The 18955-nt window shown below is 41.3% G+C and overlaps 1 protein-coding gene across 4 annotated transcripts in view; it reads left to right on the top strand.

Moving 5' to 3' along the window:
• SPAG17 (sperm associated antigen 17) overlaps positions 1 to 18955 on the top strand; it is a 254113-nt gene that overhangs the window by 79695 nt on the left and 155463 nt on the right. For all 4 annotated transcript variants that reach the window (XM_070785824.1, XM_070785828.1, XM_070785827.1 and 1 more), the window contains 6 exons: positions 4677 to 4838; positions 7667 to 7772; positions 7965 to 8077; positions 12911 to 13048; positions 13134 to 13247; positions 13853 to 14003. In XM_070785824.1, the coding sequence (XP_070641925.1) occupies positions 4677 to 4838; positions 7667 to 7772; positions 7965 to 8077; positions 12911 to 13048; positions 13134 to 13247; positions 13853 to 14003 (784 nt within the window). The remainder of the gene's footprint in view (positions 1 to 4676; positions 4839 to 7666; positions 7773 to 7964; positions 8078 to 12910; positions 13049 to 13133; positions 13248 to 13852; positions 14004 to 18955) is intronic.

Here is an 18955-nt window from a genome sequence, read left to right on the forward strand (position 1 = left end):
TAAGGCTCTAGGCAGCAGAGTCTTAATATATATAAATTATGAAAATACTAAATTTTACAGTTTGTTGAATTATATTGTCTTTCTTTTTTATGTATTAGTTCAAGACATTGTTCTTCTAGGTCTTGGCTTTTATTGCCAAAATTGTATTTTTAATTTATTTGCCTGACAAGGTTTATCTTAATAGAATGACTTGACCCCCAGCCAACAATTAGCAGGCATTTCCTGAGTGTATTTGTTGGCCCCCTGCTATTGAGGTACTTGCAGAAAGGCAAGACCAAAATCATGAAACAGAGAAGCAGTGTTCAAGATGCCACACATGTGCGTGCTCTGTTGTATGAAACACTCTGTTTCTTACTAATTCAGAAAAAGAAGAATTAGGATGCTCTGAAAAGTAACGAAATCTATCTATATGAGGGTGTTTTAAAAAAGAATGTTGAACAACTACTTATCACAGATGTTGGGGAAGATATCCATATCCAGGCATTCCTGTTATTGAAAAAGAGACCTCTCAGGTCTCTTTCTGGCTGACCACATGTCCCAACAAACAGGGAACCAGGAGTGTTGAAGCCCTTACAGGGTAATATGTGTCAGTATTGAAAGGACTTGAACTGAAAGCAGAGTCCCAGAGAAGGACCACATCAAGTGTGTCCTGAAGGAAGCTGGGAGAAACAGGATGGAAGGGGAGGATGAGTGTCTGTGGACAGTGACTGTGGGTAGCTCCCAAACAAACAAAATGCAAACCTGACCATCTAAGAGGCAAAGAATGACATCAAATCCTGGAGTTTCTGAGCCAAAGGGTAGGCTGCTCATGACCATGGGTTGCCACATGGGCAGTTCGCACTATGAGAATCGCTGATTCTGTTACCTTGAGATGGATGTGCACTGGCTGAATTACGTGAAAACACTGGGGAGGGAAGCCTAGACTTGAACCTTGAAGGACAGAAAGGATTTGAATAAGTAGCGATGGATACATCAGGTTGAGTGACAAAGATTGTCAACGTAAGGTATTAGATGTTATCATGTAGAAACAGAACACTTAAGTCTCATACTATTGGCAACTATTGTTATTGTTGTTTAGTGACTAAGCTGTGTCCAACTCTTCGCAACCCCATGGACTGTAGCCTACCAGGCTCTTCTGTCCATAGGATTTCCCATGCACAAATACTAAAGTGGGTTGCCATTTTCTTCTTCAGGGGACCTTCCTGACCCAGGGATCAAACCGGCATCTCCCATGTCGCCTGCATTGGCAGGCAGATTCCTTACCACTGAACCATCAGGGAAATCTACCTTGGCAGTAGTAAGAATAAATCCTAGCCTAGATGGGAAGATCCCCTGGAGAAGGGAACAGCTACCCACTCCAGTATTCTGGCCTGGAGAATTCCATGGACAGATGAGCCTGGCAGACGACAGTCCACGGGGTCGCAAAGAGTCAGACACAACTAAGTGACTTTCACTCTCACTAAGATCCATGGAAACAAAGCTGAACGCAGCAAATCTGTGGCTGAAGGCAAAGCTGGTTCTTGTGAAATCCCTTGCTTTGCGTCACCCCATTCCTTCATCTAGATATCTTCCTCGGTCCTGCTTTGTCTTTCAGTCAAAGAAACTGCCTCCTAAACCTGAGCTCAGAAAAGAGTCCTCCCGTCCTTCACTGCTTCATGTTAAGTAGGGCCCTGTGTCTCTATCCCAGAGACACTGGCATTCCAGGTACTGTCGTACTGTGACTACTCCATCCTACTTTCTTGGAGTTCTAGATTATTCCCAGCAAATGTGAGATGTGTTTGGGAAAGAGGCTATCGCCCTGGGATCCTGAAACACCATTTCAAAGGCAGCTGTCTACTCTATCTTGATGATAAACCAGCTCTTCTTCCAAGAATTTAAAAATTTATCCTAACTTTAAAACTCACATCCACAAATGTAAGTTTTGTGGAAACTGTCCTCCTCTCATCTGGGCCAAGTTTTGGCCACATACCTTCAAAAGAACTTCTGTGCAATTTTGACTTAATAGAGCACAGGAGATCCCAGCCATATAGATCTAGAATCCTCTGTCCATGGGATATCCCAGGCAAGAATACTGCAGTGGGTTGCCATTGCCTTCTCCAGGAGATTTTTCCTGACCCAGAAGTCAAACTTGCATATCCTCTGTCTCATGCATTGCAGGCAGAATCTTTACCTGCTGAGGCATTGGGGAAGATGAATCATAATTAAGGGGAGGCAATACAAAGAGTCTTCTAAGGCAGCCTCAAACCAAGAACATTTTGCTCCTGCTCTAACTAGAGCTCCGTTTTGTGTGTCTTCTGTCCTCCCCAGACAGAGGCTGAGAGGAGCTGATGTGCATTGAGCTCAGGTAGAAGACATTCCATTGCATCCTCAGTACGTAGATGTGAACATCAAGACACACAGTTGCAACTCCAAAAGACCCAGCACCATTCACAGCATCCTGTTTCCTATGCCAGAATTAAATGCTTTCTGTTCATTAGATTTTAATCACTCTGTTTTAAAAAGTTTTTATTATTTTTTGGCCACACCATGTGGCACGTGGAATCTTCATTCCCAAACCCAGGATCGAACTGGTATCTGCTGCAGGGAAGTGCAGAATCTTAACCATTGGACTATCAGAGAGGTCCCTAATCACTCATTTTTTAAAGAAAGTGAATGTGGCTATATTTCCCTTTTTAAAAATATAGAGTGGAAGAGTTTAAATGGCAATTAAAGTTAAGAACTTCCATGTTGAAAAAATAATAGCAGTTTGAAATACTGTTGGGACTTTCCTGGTGGCTCAGATGGTAAACAATCTGCCTGCAATGCAGGAGACCCAGGTTCAATCCCTGGGTCAGGAAGATCCCTTGGAGAAAAGGAATGGCTACCACTCCAGTATTCTGGCCTGGAGAATTCCATGGACAGAGGAGCTTGGCAGGCTACAGTCCACAGGGTAGCAAAGAGTTGGATACGACTAAGAGACTAACACATTTACACACATATGTACCTTATGCACATATACTCCTGACTTCAGAACTAGAAGATTAATGTCTAGAGTCTCTAGTTGGGCTATGAGGTAAATGAGGAAGGTGAATGAGGAAGGTAAATGAGGAAATGAGATCAATCAACTGTGCTGCCCGAATGGACATATCAATTCTATCAGCCACTTTGCAAGTATTTATTGAACATCAGCTTCATGCCAGAGCTGTGATCTGGGTCCAACTGCAGCAGACTTTTAGAGCCAAGGCATGCCTTTACAAGGTCCAGTTTGTGAGTGAGCAACCCAGCACAAATAATGATGGACAAAGAAAGCCTTAAAAGCAGTTCAGTAATAGAGTTGAGTTTCAGAAGAAAAGGCCTTTGGGTTTAATACTGAAAATCAAAATTAATTGTAACCTTAGGATCACTTGAAAAATATAGAAGTAATAAACCTATTTCTAATACAAGTAGCCTACGTACATACTGTAGATAGACGGTATTATACTCTCAGCTCTATCTGTAAGTTGATAATGGCCTCACATCCAAGCCAGGAGCCAGCCAAGTAGTCGTCTTTCTCTCTGGAAGAAGGAAAGCATTAGTACCTTTGGCTGCAAACAAGCAGGCTGTATTTCTGCTGAACCCAGGTAACGAAAGCTTTACATCAAATAAATGCCCATCAAGAAGTGCTAACTGCCTATGAACGACATCTGCAACATCTCAAGTTAAGCCCTGGGTTGCTGAAATAATTTTCTGGCTTTAAGCATGTGATTTGCTGTTTGATTTAAAAAGAAATTAGCTAGTTAAGCTAAGGGATAATTGACCAGAAGCTTTTACTCTATTTCTTATAAATACAAGCACACAAAAATATGTTTCTGTGCCAGAATGTGGGCAGAGAATATCAGGTTGAAGTTTCACGGAGGAATTCTCAGCCCTGGAGGGGACCCATGAAGCCCAGACTAAGAGGTGTGCTGTAAGGATGTGCAAAGCTGGCTTGTCTCTGGACTCCTGCCAGGCTGAGTCACTGGCCCCGCTAGGAGCTTTCTCCCTCTACCTTAGCACTTCAACTTGCAAACAGGAGGAGCCTACCTCCTTTGCTTTCAAGCAGACTTAATGATAACTGTGCTTTTCCACTTCTGGAAATGAAAGCCAAGGTAATAGAGATATCTGATCTATGACCTGCTTGCCAGATCATAAACTTGCAGGTATCATAGTAGTGCTGTTCTATCAGGATCTCTTAGGGTTTCCTCCCTAAAGGTAGCACACGTGAGGAGAGGAAGAAATCCTGATGGCATACACACTGTAGTGTGCTTGTGTGGAGAGTGTGGGAGATTTCCACTGAAATTCTTGTGTGGCCGAGCAGGAGCTCAGCCCCAGCTTGCCTTGGGCTGAGAATGTGGAAATTACCTATCTCATGAGTTGCTTCACGAATGGAGATGCCTAGAAAATAGGCCTCTCTGCTGAAGCGAATGAATATAGCATTTTCCACCTTGTTGAAGCATTAATCAGACTCTTACAATATTAGGCAGCCAGAGGCCCTCCAAAGGGAACAGTCTGCATTGTGGTGAACAGGAAGGGCCAGAAGGGTTCAGTGGTTTGGGGACCAGCTGGGGAAGGGCTTCCCTGTGAAAATCATAGGTTTGGCTCTAAGGGAGATACAAACCATACATCTGATTCCAACAATATGAAGCTAAGAACTAACTGTTGTTAATTCTCACCCGTAGCTGGGATTGGGCACCGACATTTTTGAAAATGTTGCCTGTCTGATGTACGACACCCTGGATTGGAAAAGGCAGCACCAGCACTATTTGGAAAGCATGCGGCTTATTAACGTCCCACAGGTGGTTAGTGAGAAGCCTATCTTTGAAGTGACGTTGATTCCTGAGGTAGGCACATGCTGGAGTGTCTTCAGTGGGCCGAACGATTCATTAAACAACTTAATTTTCACATTTATAAAACACATGAAGAAAAAAATCACAAATATTGGTAGCAAGGGGACTCTGCCTGCTGCCGTTTAATGGATGAGCGTGGGATCAAGGACCCCAGGCACAGAATTAAAGGTATCCATATGGTAGGGACTTTATGAGGCTCCCCAACTACCTTCCAACTATCATTCCACAGAGGGGATGATAGAACCTACTTTTTAGCCATGGTGCAATAAATAACATTTGAAACCAGGAGGGCTATTGATAACTTAATCACCATGCTTATGTGCATGCTAAGTCACTTCAGTGGTGTCCGATTCTGAGACCCCATGGACTGTAGCCTCCCAGGCTCCTCTGCCCATGGGATTCTCCAGGCAAGATTACTGGAGTGGGTTGCCATGCCCTTCTCCAGGGGATCTCCCCAATCCAGGGGTCGAACCCGCATCTCTTAGGTCTCCTGCCTTGGCAGGCAGGTTCTTTACCACTAGCACCACCCGGGAAGCCCAACCATTGTTATTTAACATCTACTCTGTGCTGACACTGTACCAGGTGCTGGCAATACAATAATGAACAAGACCCATCCCCCGTCCTCCTCACTGAGATTAAGCTTTAAAGGGAACGGCAGTCAAGTCAAAGGTGGTTTCAATTTAGCATGATGAGTGCTGGGAGGATAGTTAGCTGAGGTTGCAGAAGAAGCTATAAATATGGCACCTAACCTGCTCCTGAGAAGAGGAGGTTAGAGAGACGGGAATCAAGAAGACCTTACCAGGCACAGTAAGTGATGGGCTGAAGACTGGGGATGAATTGCCTGGGTAAAGCCTGGTTGGGGGTAGGGACAGGGTGGTACTCTCAAGAAAGGGGCAAAGATGCTGCAAAGACAAGGAGGTCAAAACAAAGAAGTATTATGGCCAGAACCACACCACAGGGTGGGGCAGTGCTTCCAGGCCATACATACAGAGTGGAGAACAGCAACAAAAGCTGGAAAGGTGGGAGCCAGGATGTTCTTGAGTGCTGAGCTCAAGAGTTTGGGTTTTATCCTGAAATCAATGGGAACCATTCAAGGATTCTCAGAGGGAGAATGGCACAATTCTGAGTCATCCTAGGGAAGAAAATCTTCTTGACTCTTGGTGCCCCATCTTCCCATCCCTTTCCTGATAATTACTTCAGTTCAGTCTCTTAGTCATGTCCAACTCTCTGTGACCCCATGGACTGCAGCATGCCAGGCCTTCCTGTCCATCACGAACTCCCGGAGTTTACTCAAACTCACGTCCATTGAGTTGGTGATGCCATCCAACCATCTCATCCTCTGTTGTCCCCTTCTCCTTCCACTTTCAATCTTTCTTAGCATCAGAGTCTTTTCAAATGAGTCAGTTGTTCGCATCATATGGCCAAAGTACTGGAGCTTCAGCGTCAGATGTTCCAATGAATATTCAGGACTGATTTCCTTTAGGGTCGACTAGTTGGATCTCCTTGCAGTCCAAGGGACTCTCAAGAGTCATCTCTGACACCACAGTTCAAAAGCATCAATTCTTCGGCACTCAGCTTTCTTTATAGTCCAACTCGCACATCCATACATGACTATTGGAAAAACCATAGCCTTGACTAGACGGACCTGTGTTGGCAAAGTAATGTCTTTGCTTTTTAATGTACTGTCCAGGTTGGTCATAACTTTCCTTCCAAGGAGCAAGTGGCTTTTAATTTCATGGCTGCAGTCACCATCTTCAGTGATTTTGGAGTCAAAACAAAAAAAAATAAACTCTGCCACTGTTTCCCCATCTATTTGCCATCAAGTGATAGGACAGGATGCCATGCTCTTAGTTTTCTGAATGTTGAACTTGAAGCCTCTTTAATCAAGAGGCTCTCTAGTTCTTTGCTTTCTGCCGTAAGGGTGGTGTCATCTGCATATCTCAGGTTATTGATATTTCTCCTGGCAATCTTGATTCCAGCTTGTGCTTTGTCCAGCCCAGAGTTTCTCATGATGTACTCTGCATAGAAGTTAAATAAGCAGGGTGACAATATACAGCCTTGACATACTCCTTTTCCTATTTGGAACCAGTCTGTTGTTCCATGTCCAGTTCTAACTGTTGCTTCCTGAGCGGCATACAGATTTCTCAAGAGGCAGGTCAGGTGGTCTGGTATTCCCATCTCTTTCAGAATTTTCCACAGTTTATTGTGAGCCACATAGTCAAAGGCTTTGGCATAGTCAATAAAGCAGAAATAGATGTTTTTCTGGAACTCTCTTGCTTTTTTGATGATCCAGCGGATGTTGGCAATTTGATCTCTGGTTCCTCAGCTTGAACATCAGGAAGTTCACAGTTCATGTATTGTTGAAGCCTAGCTTGGAGTATTTTGAGCATTACTTTACTAGCGTGTGAGATGAGTGCAATTGTACAGTAGTTTGAGCATTCTTTGGCATTGCCTTTCTTAGGGATTGGAATGAAAACTGACCTTTTCCAGTCCTGTGGCCACTGCTGAGTTTTCCAAATTTGCTGGCATGTTGAGTGTAGCACTTCCACAGCATCATCTTTCAGGATTTGAAATAGCTCAACTGGAATTCCATTGCTTAGTGGGTTCTATTAGGAAAAAAAATGAGAAATCTCCATACCCATTAACTTCTTTCCTTCTGTGGACCAAATTTGCTTATTTGACCCTCATATTAGCAAATGATTTTGTGGTGTGAACAGAATCATACAACCTCAGAGTCCCGTCGAAATCCCATCATACCAGCACTGGATGAAAGCATCTCTCAACTGGATGTTTCAAGTGTTCCTTTTTAATTGTTCTTTTAGCCCCCACCACCTGTTGTTGCAGTCCCTGGAAAGAAGAAAACACAAGCATATGAAGAGCCACAGATTCCAGCTCCTCCTCCAGCAACACTGCTACCACCACTACCAGGCATGTATGGAACAGCTGGGAATCAGTGTCAGGAGCTGGCGCTTTAGGGGATGAATGTCCTCCAGCTTGTTTTCGCATCTGTCTCCACCCCTAGCCCCTGGTTTATCAGGGCACGATCAGAGTTTGAATCTGTGGATGGAAGAAATGGAGAGCACGTTTTAACTGAACAACAATATTTTGTGTCTTTCACAGTGGCTTCCGTCATCACAAATGAAGTAGACATGAGATACTACAATGATTTGCTGAATCCAATTCCAGAAGAGTTCATTTCTGTGCCCTTGATACTGCACTGTATGCTGGAACAGGTAGGTGGGATACATCCTGGAGCTTTCTTCCCAGGTGGGTGACCTGTAGTCAGGTACTTCATCTCCCTTTCTTTTTTAAAAAACTATTTTAAAAATAGGCTCATAATACCTGCATGCATTCTCCTTTACAAAGATTAGGACATTTTAGATACAGCAAAAATTTTCTTATGAGCTTCAATCATCTTTCTTTTGCTATGCTCTAGAACCATTTATATAACATACCCTGAAGTTTTGGTAGGCATATGTTTAAATACTATCAGGCGTCATTTTAATGAAAGGGAAAGGAGTTGAGCAGGTGGACAGGGTGGCTAATGGTCTTCAACTGCATTTAAAGTTTCTTTTACTCTTGTAGATTTAATCAGACTTTTCTATTTCTGAGGCCAATTTTAGTCATTCATCTTTTTAAATAAATGTCCATTTTATTTGTGTTTTCAATAACCTAGAAGCCCTTTATTCACTAATATACATTTAAAAATTCTCTCTGTATCGGTTATGTCCCTTTCAATGACCAATGTTACTTATTAGTGCCCTCTTTTCTCGATCATGGATGTCAATGGTTTATTGATTGTTGGTCTTTTCAAAGAACCAGCATTTTTTTCATTGATCTACTCCTCCTTACTTTATTAATTTCTTCATTTATCTTTATTATTTCCTTCTTCCTACTTTCTTTGGTTTATTTAGCAATTCATTTTAATTGAAAGTTCATTTGGTTTACTATTTCACTTTACTTAAGCCTATGCATTTTGAGTATTTCTTGGACACATCATAATGCATTCAATGTACTCAGTTCTAAGTCTTTTAATTTCCACTGGTTATTGTCCATTTCTAATTTTATTTTGTTATGGTCAATAAACATGATCTGGGTGTTAAAATTTTTTTTTTAATTTCCCAGACTTCCTGTATGACCTGGTACACATGGTCAATTCTTATGAGTGCTGTATATGCAGTTGAGTGTTATTAGCTCATTTAATTCTTGGAACAACCCTAGGGAGCAGGAACCATTTTTAGTCCCATTTTGCAGATAAGGAAACGGAGGCAGAAAAAAAGTTAAGTAACTCGTCCAAGTAGTAAATGACAGAAACTGTTTTGAATCTTATCAGTCTACGTGGAAAAGTATTTTGATAGCATTGCTCTGTTGTGGTCTTCCTTCTCAAGTTGCTGATAAGAAGTCTGACATCAATTGGATACTTTTTCCTTTATTTTTGTTATTGTTCAGTTGCTAAGTCCTGTCTGATTCTTTGCAACCTCATGAACTGCACCATACCAGGCTTCTCTGTCCATCACTATCTTCCTGAGTTTGCTCAAACTCATGTCCATTGAGTCAGTGATGCCCTCCAGTCATCTCATCCTCTGTTGTCCCTTTCTCTTCCTGTCTTCCATCTTTCCCATCATCAGAGTCATTTCCAATGAGTCAGTTCTTTGCATCAGATAGCCAAAGTATTGGAGCTTCAGGTTCAGCATCAGCCCTTCCAATGAATATTTTCCTTTATAGGTAATCTATTTTTTCATTCTGGCAGCTATTAGAGTTTTCTTTTTATAATTGATAACACAAGGCTGTGTGTAGATATGGATTTATTTTATCATTGTCTTTACAATTGAAAAGATTAAAGTCTGGTTTCTGATAACATTGTGAGTAAAATCAAAATTCCTTATGCTGATCCATAAAGACCCTAAAAATATGGTTCTGGGCTGCTTCTGTCATCTCCTGCCCCCCCACGCTCACACTCATACTGTTGGTCATCTACATAGACCTTCTAGTGTTTCCTTACATACACTAATTCCACCTTAGTGTTTTCACTCTAACTTCTCTTCCTGGAAAGTTTTGCTCCCACATGTCTGCCTGTTGGATACTCCCTGTCATTCCGTCCCCAGTGAACACAGTGCTCCTGAGGTAGGCTTTCTCTGACCACTTGGTCTAAAGAAGGCCCACAACAACAAAAAGTGTTCTCTACCACTTCACCTTATTTTACTTTCTTACAACAATTGCTCTTTCAAAAATACGTTTATTTGCTTTATGTCTTCCTCCTTCTCACTAGAATGTGAGTAGGGACCTAACTTAGTTTTTTATTTTATTTGTTTTCAGCTGCGCTAAGTCTCCATTGCTCCCTGCGGGCGTTCTCTAGTTGCAGGGAGTGGGGGCTACTCTCTAGTAGCAGTGCATCACTTCTCATTGCAGGGCTTCTCTTGTTTGCAGAGCATGAGGTCTATAGTGCGCAGGAGTTATGGGCTCAGGAGTTACAGTGCATGGGCTTAGTTGTCCTAAGGCATATAGAATCCTCTCTGACCAGGGATTGAACCCATGTTCTCTGCATTGGCAGGCAGACTCACAACCACTGGACCGCCAGTGAAGTCCCTAATCTAGTCTTGTTCATTGCTCTCTGTTCAGCATGCAATAACCTAACCCATAGTAGACACAATATGTATTTGTTCAATTATGTCTTCAAATATTACTTCTGTTTGTTTATCCTAATTATTATTAGGGCTTCTCTGATGGCTCAGCAATAAAGAATCTGCCTGCAATGCAGAAGACGCGGATTTGATCCCTGGGTCAGGGAGATCTCCTGGAGGAGGAAATGGCAATCCACTCCAGTATTCTTGCCCAAAAAGTCCCAGGGACAGAGGAACCTGGCAGTCTGCAGTCCAAAGTGTTGCAAAGAGTTGGACGTGACTGAACACACACACACTTATTATTAGATGTTGGAATTTCTGTTTTTTTCCTCCATGTATTTGAAATTTTCTTGCAACTTTACCCCTTTGAGACTTTCAGCTTAAGATTTCCAACTAATTCATTTTTCCATGGAGGCCGGTCTGCTATTGAAATTTTGTTTCAACAGTAACTTTTTAAAATTATAAATTCTTTAATTTCCCGTATAACTGCCTATTGTTCTTGCTTCATGTACGTACCATATTCCTTTATCTCACTGAATATTAAAATGTGTTTAGACTCTATCATCTCTGTTACCTGCATTATATATTTTGTTTGTTGACTGCTTTAGTTTTCTAACCAATTAGGTAAACACACTTATGTTTATTTGCATTTAATTACCCCATAATGCTTTGAGGAGATCGGTATTTTATTATATCAATACATTTGTAAAAGCTCAACAGCCCTAGAGAGCTTAGAGTATCATTTTATTTATCTTAGTCTTCCTTATTTTTTTCAACTAAGGGCAACATTTATTAACCACCTACTGTTTTCCAGGTGCCAAAGGTGACAGAGGATGAGCTCAGTGCCTGACACATAGGCCCCAATAAGAGACGCATGTTGGCTGAACACATGCTTAATAATAAAGCCAGGAAGAAGTAAAATATAAGAGGAATTGGGTGGGGTATTATAAGAGGGGATATTAGAATGTTTTACATTTCAGAGGTGGAACAGTTCTGTATGGTCTTCTGTGATTGGAGTGGGTCCAAGAGATGGTAGGAAGAGAGGAAGTGGAGACAGGAGTGACTCTTTGAAAAGTAAGGTGTTGATAAACAGTAAGAGTGTAAGACTGTCTTGCTGTTGTTCTCAACAGGAGGAGTTGCCTCAAAGGGGGCATTTGGCAATGTCTGGAAATACTTTTGGTTGCCACAGTTGAAGGTGTTCTACCGGCATCAAATGGCTCGAGGCCAGGGATGCTGCTAAACATTCCATAGAGCGCACAAGACAGCCCCCATGACAAAAAGCATCTAGTCCAAATGCCTTAAGTTTCAAGGTTGAGAACTCCTGCAGAGGGGCGTGAAATCAGAGGGTGATTTCAGTATCTAAGGTGAAGAGAACAATTATAAATTAGGTGCCGATCTTGATTACATTTCAACTTTTTTGTTTACCATGTAAAATTGAACAAGATGATCAATATTTCTAGACCTCACTTTCCCCATAAAAAGCGGAATATTACCCTTAATTGATCTCACTGTCTATAACTTTTCTATCTTGGGGATTTAACCTGAACCCCCAGTTCCACCCACTAAGTAATTTTGGACTACTTTTTAGTATCCAAATTAGTTTTTGAACTACTAATTAGGGCCAGGCCCCTAATTTCACTCACCCTAGTTCCATTTATAAATAGGAAATAATACCTGCTTGGCAATATTGCTGTGAGGCTTAAATGAGATAATGTATTTGAAAGTGCCCCACACATGCTTGGCATGTGGTAGGCATTCAATAAGTATTTATTGAATCCAAAGATATGAAATCAAGGTTTTGAGTGCTTTAAGAGAAAGAATGAATCATTTAAAAATATATTAATATTGTTATTTTGATTTCTATTATGGTAAATTTTCTTTTTTAGTATTTGGATTTTGTGTTGTCTATTCTAATGTAGGCATTAAAATTATACTTCAGTACATAGGTTATAAACATGATCCCTTTTATTTTGGTAGTCACTGGTTAATTATATAGCCACTTTATATAATCACCATACTTTTGGGTAGAAACTGCCTTCTTTTTACTAAAAAAAACACAAAATACATAAATATCAATAAAGAGCTGACCATTAAAACTAATACTTCCCAACTTTTCCCTGATAGCTCACTTGGTAAAGAATCTACCTGCAATGCAGGAGACCCTGGTTGGATTCCTGGGTCAGGAAGATCCACTGGAGAAGGGATAGGCTACCCACTTCAGTGTTCTTGGGCTTCCCTTGTGGCTCAACTGGTAAAGAATCTGCTTGCAATGTGGGAGACCTGGGTTCAATCCCTGGGTTGAGAAGATCCCCTGGAGAAGGGAAAGGCTACCCACTCTGGTATTCTGGCCTGGAGAATTCCATGGACTGTACATAGTCCATGGGGTCACAAAGAGTCGGACACAACTGAATGACTTTCTTTTCTCCCAACGCTTTATATCAACAGGTTGTGGCAAGTGAAGAAGATCTTGTCCCACCAAGTCTGATAGAGCCACCTCCCAGGGCAGATGGGTTGGACTACAGAATAGCAGCTCACATTGTTTCCATCCTGCCCTCTCTCTGTCTGACAGAGAGGGAGAAAAAGGTCAGATGGTATGAGAAATCCAAAAAGTATGCATGCTTTGAAAAGTATGAATTCTCTCTTAAAATCATTATTTTAATTTGAATAGAATCTCCATGAAATATTCTTATCTGAAGAAGAAAATGAAAGCAAACCAGTGCCCACAGGCCCTCTCCTGCTTAACTATCACGATGCCCACGCCCACAAGAAGTACATGCTAAAGGTAATAATTGACCAAGTTACCCAGAGGATAATTGATGCAAGGGAGCTCATTTGCAATTATTCAGTGGTAGAAATCTTAATTGGATAGCTTTACCAATGCTAATTAAAAGTAATCTACAAAGTCGATACCTGCAAAGTAAGAGCTTGGAAACTGGACATGAATGAAGGAAAAAGTACATCAGCAAAGAAAACTGGCCCACGTATAGAGGGCCATTGAACCATTAAATTCATTGCAGCTACGCCAAATATGTATTAAAACCTTATAGTTATGTGCTTTATATATCTGCTAATATGAAAGGAAGAAAAAAACTAGTGGAGGCAAGAAAAGAGTCTAAGAAGGGAGGCAGGAATATATTTGAGACTTTGGCAGTTTGTCCCTGTGAATAAGGAATCCATCATTTCTGTGCACCAAGAATCTCTGGCAAAGTGAGAAGTAGCTTTTTTGACCTTCAGCAAAATACCAACAATTTGTCTTCCCCAATTACCACTGATTTCCCCTGTTCCCAGATAATGAGAGCAAAGGTATCATGTTTTGCCTTCTCCATATGCATAAGGCAGTTGACAGCTTATTTTAACATCTTCTGTCACATTGCTCTTTTTCATCAGGACCTAAAGAATTTTGATCCAGTTCAAATTGAACAAGAGATGCAGTCCAAGTTGCCACTGTGGGAATTTCTTAAATTCCCTCTGCCCCCGCCATGGAATAGCACGAAGCGTCTAGCTACAATTCATGAGCTCATGCACTTTTGTACAAGTGGTGAGTACATTGCTTCCTTGTAGCTTAAACCCATTCATTGATGGTCATGTGTGCCTCTAATGATTATACACCCATCTGCAAAAAGATTTTTATTCTTGTCCTTTCAGAGGCTGGGGAGTATTTTGATTGACTACAGTTTCTTTTTATTTTGAATAATGTCATTAACAGCAGGATGATAACTATAACATTCTTCAGTTTGATGCCCTGGGTTTTCATTCTGCTGTGTTTCTACGACAAGAGTAATCCCCTTCTTTCTTCCTCCTCCCCGCCTCCCAACACCCCCTCGCCCCGTCTACTTATTAACATGATTGGCGATGACATAGCAGTCCCCATTCTAGTTAAGAGGAGAGCTGAGAGCACCCCTTGTGGGTAGCATGTACGCCTTGGTGTGGTGTGTATGCACATGTGCTCAGTGGCGTCTGACTCTTTGTGACCCTTTGGACTGTGGCCTTCCAGGCTCCTCTGTGTATGGGATTTCCCAGGCAAGAATACTGGAGTGGGTCGTCATTTCCTCCTCCAAGGGATCTTCCCGACCCAGGAATTGAACCCATGTCTCCTGTGTCTCCTGCATTGCAGGTGGATTCTTTACTCGCTGAGCCATATGCTAAGTGTTAACTCCAGTTCATCTCTCACAATAGGAAGGTGTGTTGTCTGTTCTTTAAGGATAGTAGAAAGAAGGGTCATTAAAAATATCTAAAATCAGCTTCTTATTGCAGAGCTCATGGGGATTTTAAGATAAAGACAATCATTTCCTGAAACACAAATCTTATTTCCAGCTGAAGCAATAGGCAGATATATTGCTGCTTATAAGAAGAAATAGGAAATTACATAGACATCTTGATTTGATCTAGATAAAAAAAAATGTGCAGATTCTTCCTTCTCCTTTCATCTAACTCTAAGACAATTATGAAATGTTTGTACTTTGATTTCTTTTTTTCATTTTTTTAGTAGCCTTAGTAATAGTCAGATTTTTAAAAATTTTAATTCAAGAATAATTGCTTTACAATGATGTGTTGGTTTCTTCCATACAACAACATAAATCAGTCATAAGTATCGTATGTCCCCTCCCTCTTGATCCTCCCTCCCAACTCCCACCCCATCCCACCCCTCTAGGTTATCACAGAGCCCTGGATGGAGCTTCCTATGTTACATAGCAGCTTCCCACTAACTGTTTTAACACATGGTAATGCATATGTTTCCATGACATTCTCTCAGTTGGTCCCACCCTCTCCTTCTCCTGTTGTGCCCACAAGTCTGTTCTCTACATCTGCATCTCTATTCCTGCCCTGCAAATAGATTCATCAGTCCCATTTTTCTAGATTCCACATGTATTCACTAATATATGATATTTGGTCTTTTTCTGACTTACTTCACTGTGTATAACAGGCTCTAGGTTCATCCACCTCACTACAACTGATTCAAATTGGTTCCTTTTATGGCTGAGTAATATTCTCGTGTGTGTGTGTGTGTGTGTGTGTGTGTGTACATATATATATGTACACATACATACATATAAATATACACCACCACTTCTTTATCCATTCATCTGTTGATAGACATCTAGGACATGTCCTAGCTATTATAAATAGTGTTGCAATGAACATTGGGGTACATGTTTTTTTTATTTTATTTTTAAACTTTACAATATTGTATTGGTTTTGCCATACATCAACATGAATCCACCACAGGTATACACGTGTTCCCCATCCTGAACCCTCCTCCCTCCTCCCTCCCTGTACCATCCCTCTGGGTCATCCTAGTGCACCAGCTCCAAGCATCCAGTATCGTGCATCGAACCTGGACTGGTAACTCATTTCATATATGATATTATACATGTTTCCATGCCATTCTCCCAAATCTTCCCACCCTCTCCCTCTCCCACAGAGTCCAAAAGACTGTTCTATACATCAGTGTCTCTTTTGCTGTCTCGTATACAGGGTTATTGTTACCATCTTTCTAAATTCCATATATATGCGTTAGTATACTGTATTGGTGTTTTTCCTTCTGGCTTGCTTCACTCTGTATAATAGGCTCCAGTTTCATCCACCTCATTAGAACTGATTCAAATGTATTCTTTTTAATGGCTGAGTAATACTCCATTGTGTATATGTACCACAGCTTTCTAATCCATTCATCTGCTGATGGACATCTAGGTTGCTTCCATGTCCTGGCTATTATAAACAGTGCTGCGATGAACATTGGGGTACACGTGTCTCTTTCAATTCTGGTTTCCTCAGTGTGTATGCCCAGCAGTGGGATTGCTGGGTCATAAGGCAGTTCTATTTCCAGTTTCTTAAGGAATCTCCACACTGTTCTCCATAGTGGCTGTACTAGTTTGCATTCCCACCAACAGTGTAAGAGGGTTCCCTTTTCTCCACACCCTCTCCAGCATTTATTGCTTGTAGACAGTGTTTTTTTGAATTACGGTTTCTTCAGAGTATATGCCCAGTAGTGAGATTACTGGGTCATAATGGTAGTTTTATTCCTAGTTTAAGAAATCTCCATACTGTTCTCCATAGTGGCTGTATCAATTTATATTCCCACAAACTCTGCAAGAGAGGTTCCCTTTTCTCCACATCCCGTCCAACATTAATTGTTTGTAGATTTTTTGATGTGGGCCATTCTGACCAGTGTGAGGCAATGTCTCAGTGGTAAAGAACCTGCCTGCCAATGCAAGAAATGCGGGTTTGATCTTTGGGTCAGGAAGATCCCCTGGAGAAAGAAATATCTATCCTTGCCTGGGAAATCCCATGGACAGAGGAGCCTGGTGAGCTACGGTCCATGGGGTTGCAGAAAGAGTTGGACATGATTTAGCAACTACACAGCAGCACATTCTGACCAGTGTGAGGTGATACCTCATTGTACTTTTGATTTGCATTTTGCTAATAATGAGTGCTATTGAGCATTTTTTCATGTATTTATGAATCTGTATGTCTTCTTTGGAGAAATGTCTGCTTAAGCCTTCTGCTCAGTTCTTTGATTGGGTTGTTTGCTTTTCTAATACTGAACTACATGAATTGCTTGTGTATTTTGGAGATTAATGCTTTGTCAGTTGCTTTGTTTGCGATTATTTTCTCCCATTCTGAGGGTTGTCATCTCATCTTGTTTATGGTTTCCTTTGCTGTGCAAAAGCTTTTAAGTTTAATTAGGTCCCATTTGCTTATTCTGTCTTTATTTCCATTACTCTAGGAGGTGTGTCATAGAGGATCTTGCTGCCGTTTATGTCAAAGAGTATTCTGCCTATGTTTTCCTTTAAGAGTTTTATAGTTTCTGGTCTATAATTTAGGTATTTAACCCATTTTGAGTTTATTTTTGTGTATAGTATTAGGAAGTGTTCTAATTTTATTCTTTTACACATTAGCTGTCTGGTTTTCCCAGCACCACTTACTGAAGAGACTGAAAAAAAAAGAAAATTTTTAATACGGTCTTGCTGTCACCTCATGGAAATGGGTGTTGCCTAGTGGGCCTGGGTGTGTCATCTATTTCCATAATCATCCTCTTCCTGGTGTCCTGAGAGCATCTTACCTTTCCTCTTCTCCTTCTGCCTTGTGATATGATCTCATTCTCTCTCTACTTTGCTTCTACACACAGCACAGGATTCTTTTTTTTTTTTTAATATTAAAAAGTACATGTATTGAATCATTTTTCACAGTAGCAAAATATTAGAAACAAACCATCCCATCAAAATCTCTCATTAAAATATCAGACACCTGTGTGGTACAAGATCATGTATCTTAACAACCTGGAGGGCTATCTCTATCATGATATGGAACAGCCTCCTAGATAATTTAAGTTTAAAAAGAAAAGGAAACCAAGGATAAGAAGAGGATGATTAGTATGCTAACATTTTCTTTTGTCTTTTATGGGGAAAATGTGTAACACATATTCTTTTTTATACAATTTTTCAAAGGTCACACTCCAGTTATATTTATTATAAAATATTGGCTGTATTCCCCACATTGTAAAGTACACAAGATTCTTATTTTTGTTGCCATCGCTGAAACTGCCCATATATACATCCTGCTCGTATGTCCCATCCTGAAGCCTTGTTCCTCCACCTCTCCTTCCTCTTTGATCCTTCTTCATGTTTAAGTGAAAGTTGCTCAGTCGTGTCCAACTCTTTGCGACCCCATGTACTATATAGTCCATGGAATTCTCCAGGCCAGAATACTGGAGTGGCTAGCCTTTCCCTTCTCCAGGGGATCTTCCCAACCTGGGGATTGAACCCAGGCCTTCCACATTGCAGATGGATTCTTTACCAGCTGAGCCACAAGAGAAGCCCAAGAATACTAGAGTGGGTAGCCTATCCCTTTTCCAATGGATCTTCCCAACCCCCGAATCTAACTGGGGTCTCTGGCATTGCAGGCAGATTTCTTAATGCTTAGTAGGTCCAAATTCTTAATTTCCTTGAAAATTGTTCCTTCACAGTGCTCTTTATTTCAGTAAATAGCAACTCTTTTCTACCAAAACCTTAGCGTCATCCCTGGTTCTCTTTTTATGCCCCACAACCAGCCCCACCACATCTCTCGCTACCAGCCCAGCCCAATCCGGCACCACCTCTCACTTGAACTATTTCAGTAATTTTCCAGTTGGTCTCCAAGCTTTCCCCTTTTTACCTACAGTCTTTCCTTCACATAATAGCAGGAATGACCCTTCCAAAAGGTTAGTCAGATCCCGTTCCTTCTTGGCTCAAAACCCCTCGTGATCACCCATTTCCCTCAAAGCAAAACCTAAACTTTTTAAGCCCATCCTCAGTCAAATTCTCGTTGTTCTGCTCTGCTCCATCTCACTGACCTCACTGTGCTTCCTTGGGCAAGTGCATCACACCCCTGCCTCCACCTCTGCACTAGCTATTTCCCTCCCCTGCCTCCATCACTCTACTCCCAGACAGTGCTATGACTCCCCCACTTCTTTCTTGTTTTTGCTTTACTTCTTTACAGGACTCTGCTCCG

This window comes from Bos indicus, chromosome 3, assembly GCF_029378745.1.
Source record: "Bos indicus isolate NIAB-ARS_2022 breed Sahiwal x Tharparkar chromosome 3, NIAB-ARS_B.indTharparkar_mat_pri_1.0, whole genome shotgun sequence".
In the NCBI taxonomy this organism is placed as follows: domain Eukaryota; kingdom Metazoa; phylum Chordata; class Mammalia; order Artiodactyla; family Bovidae; genus Bos; species Bos indicus.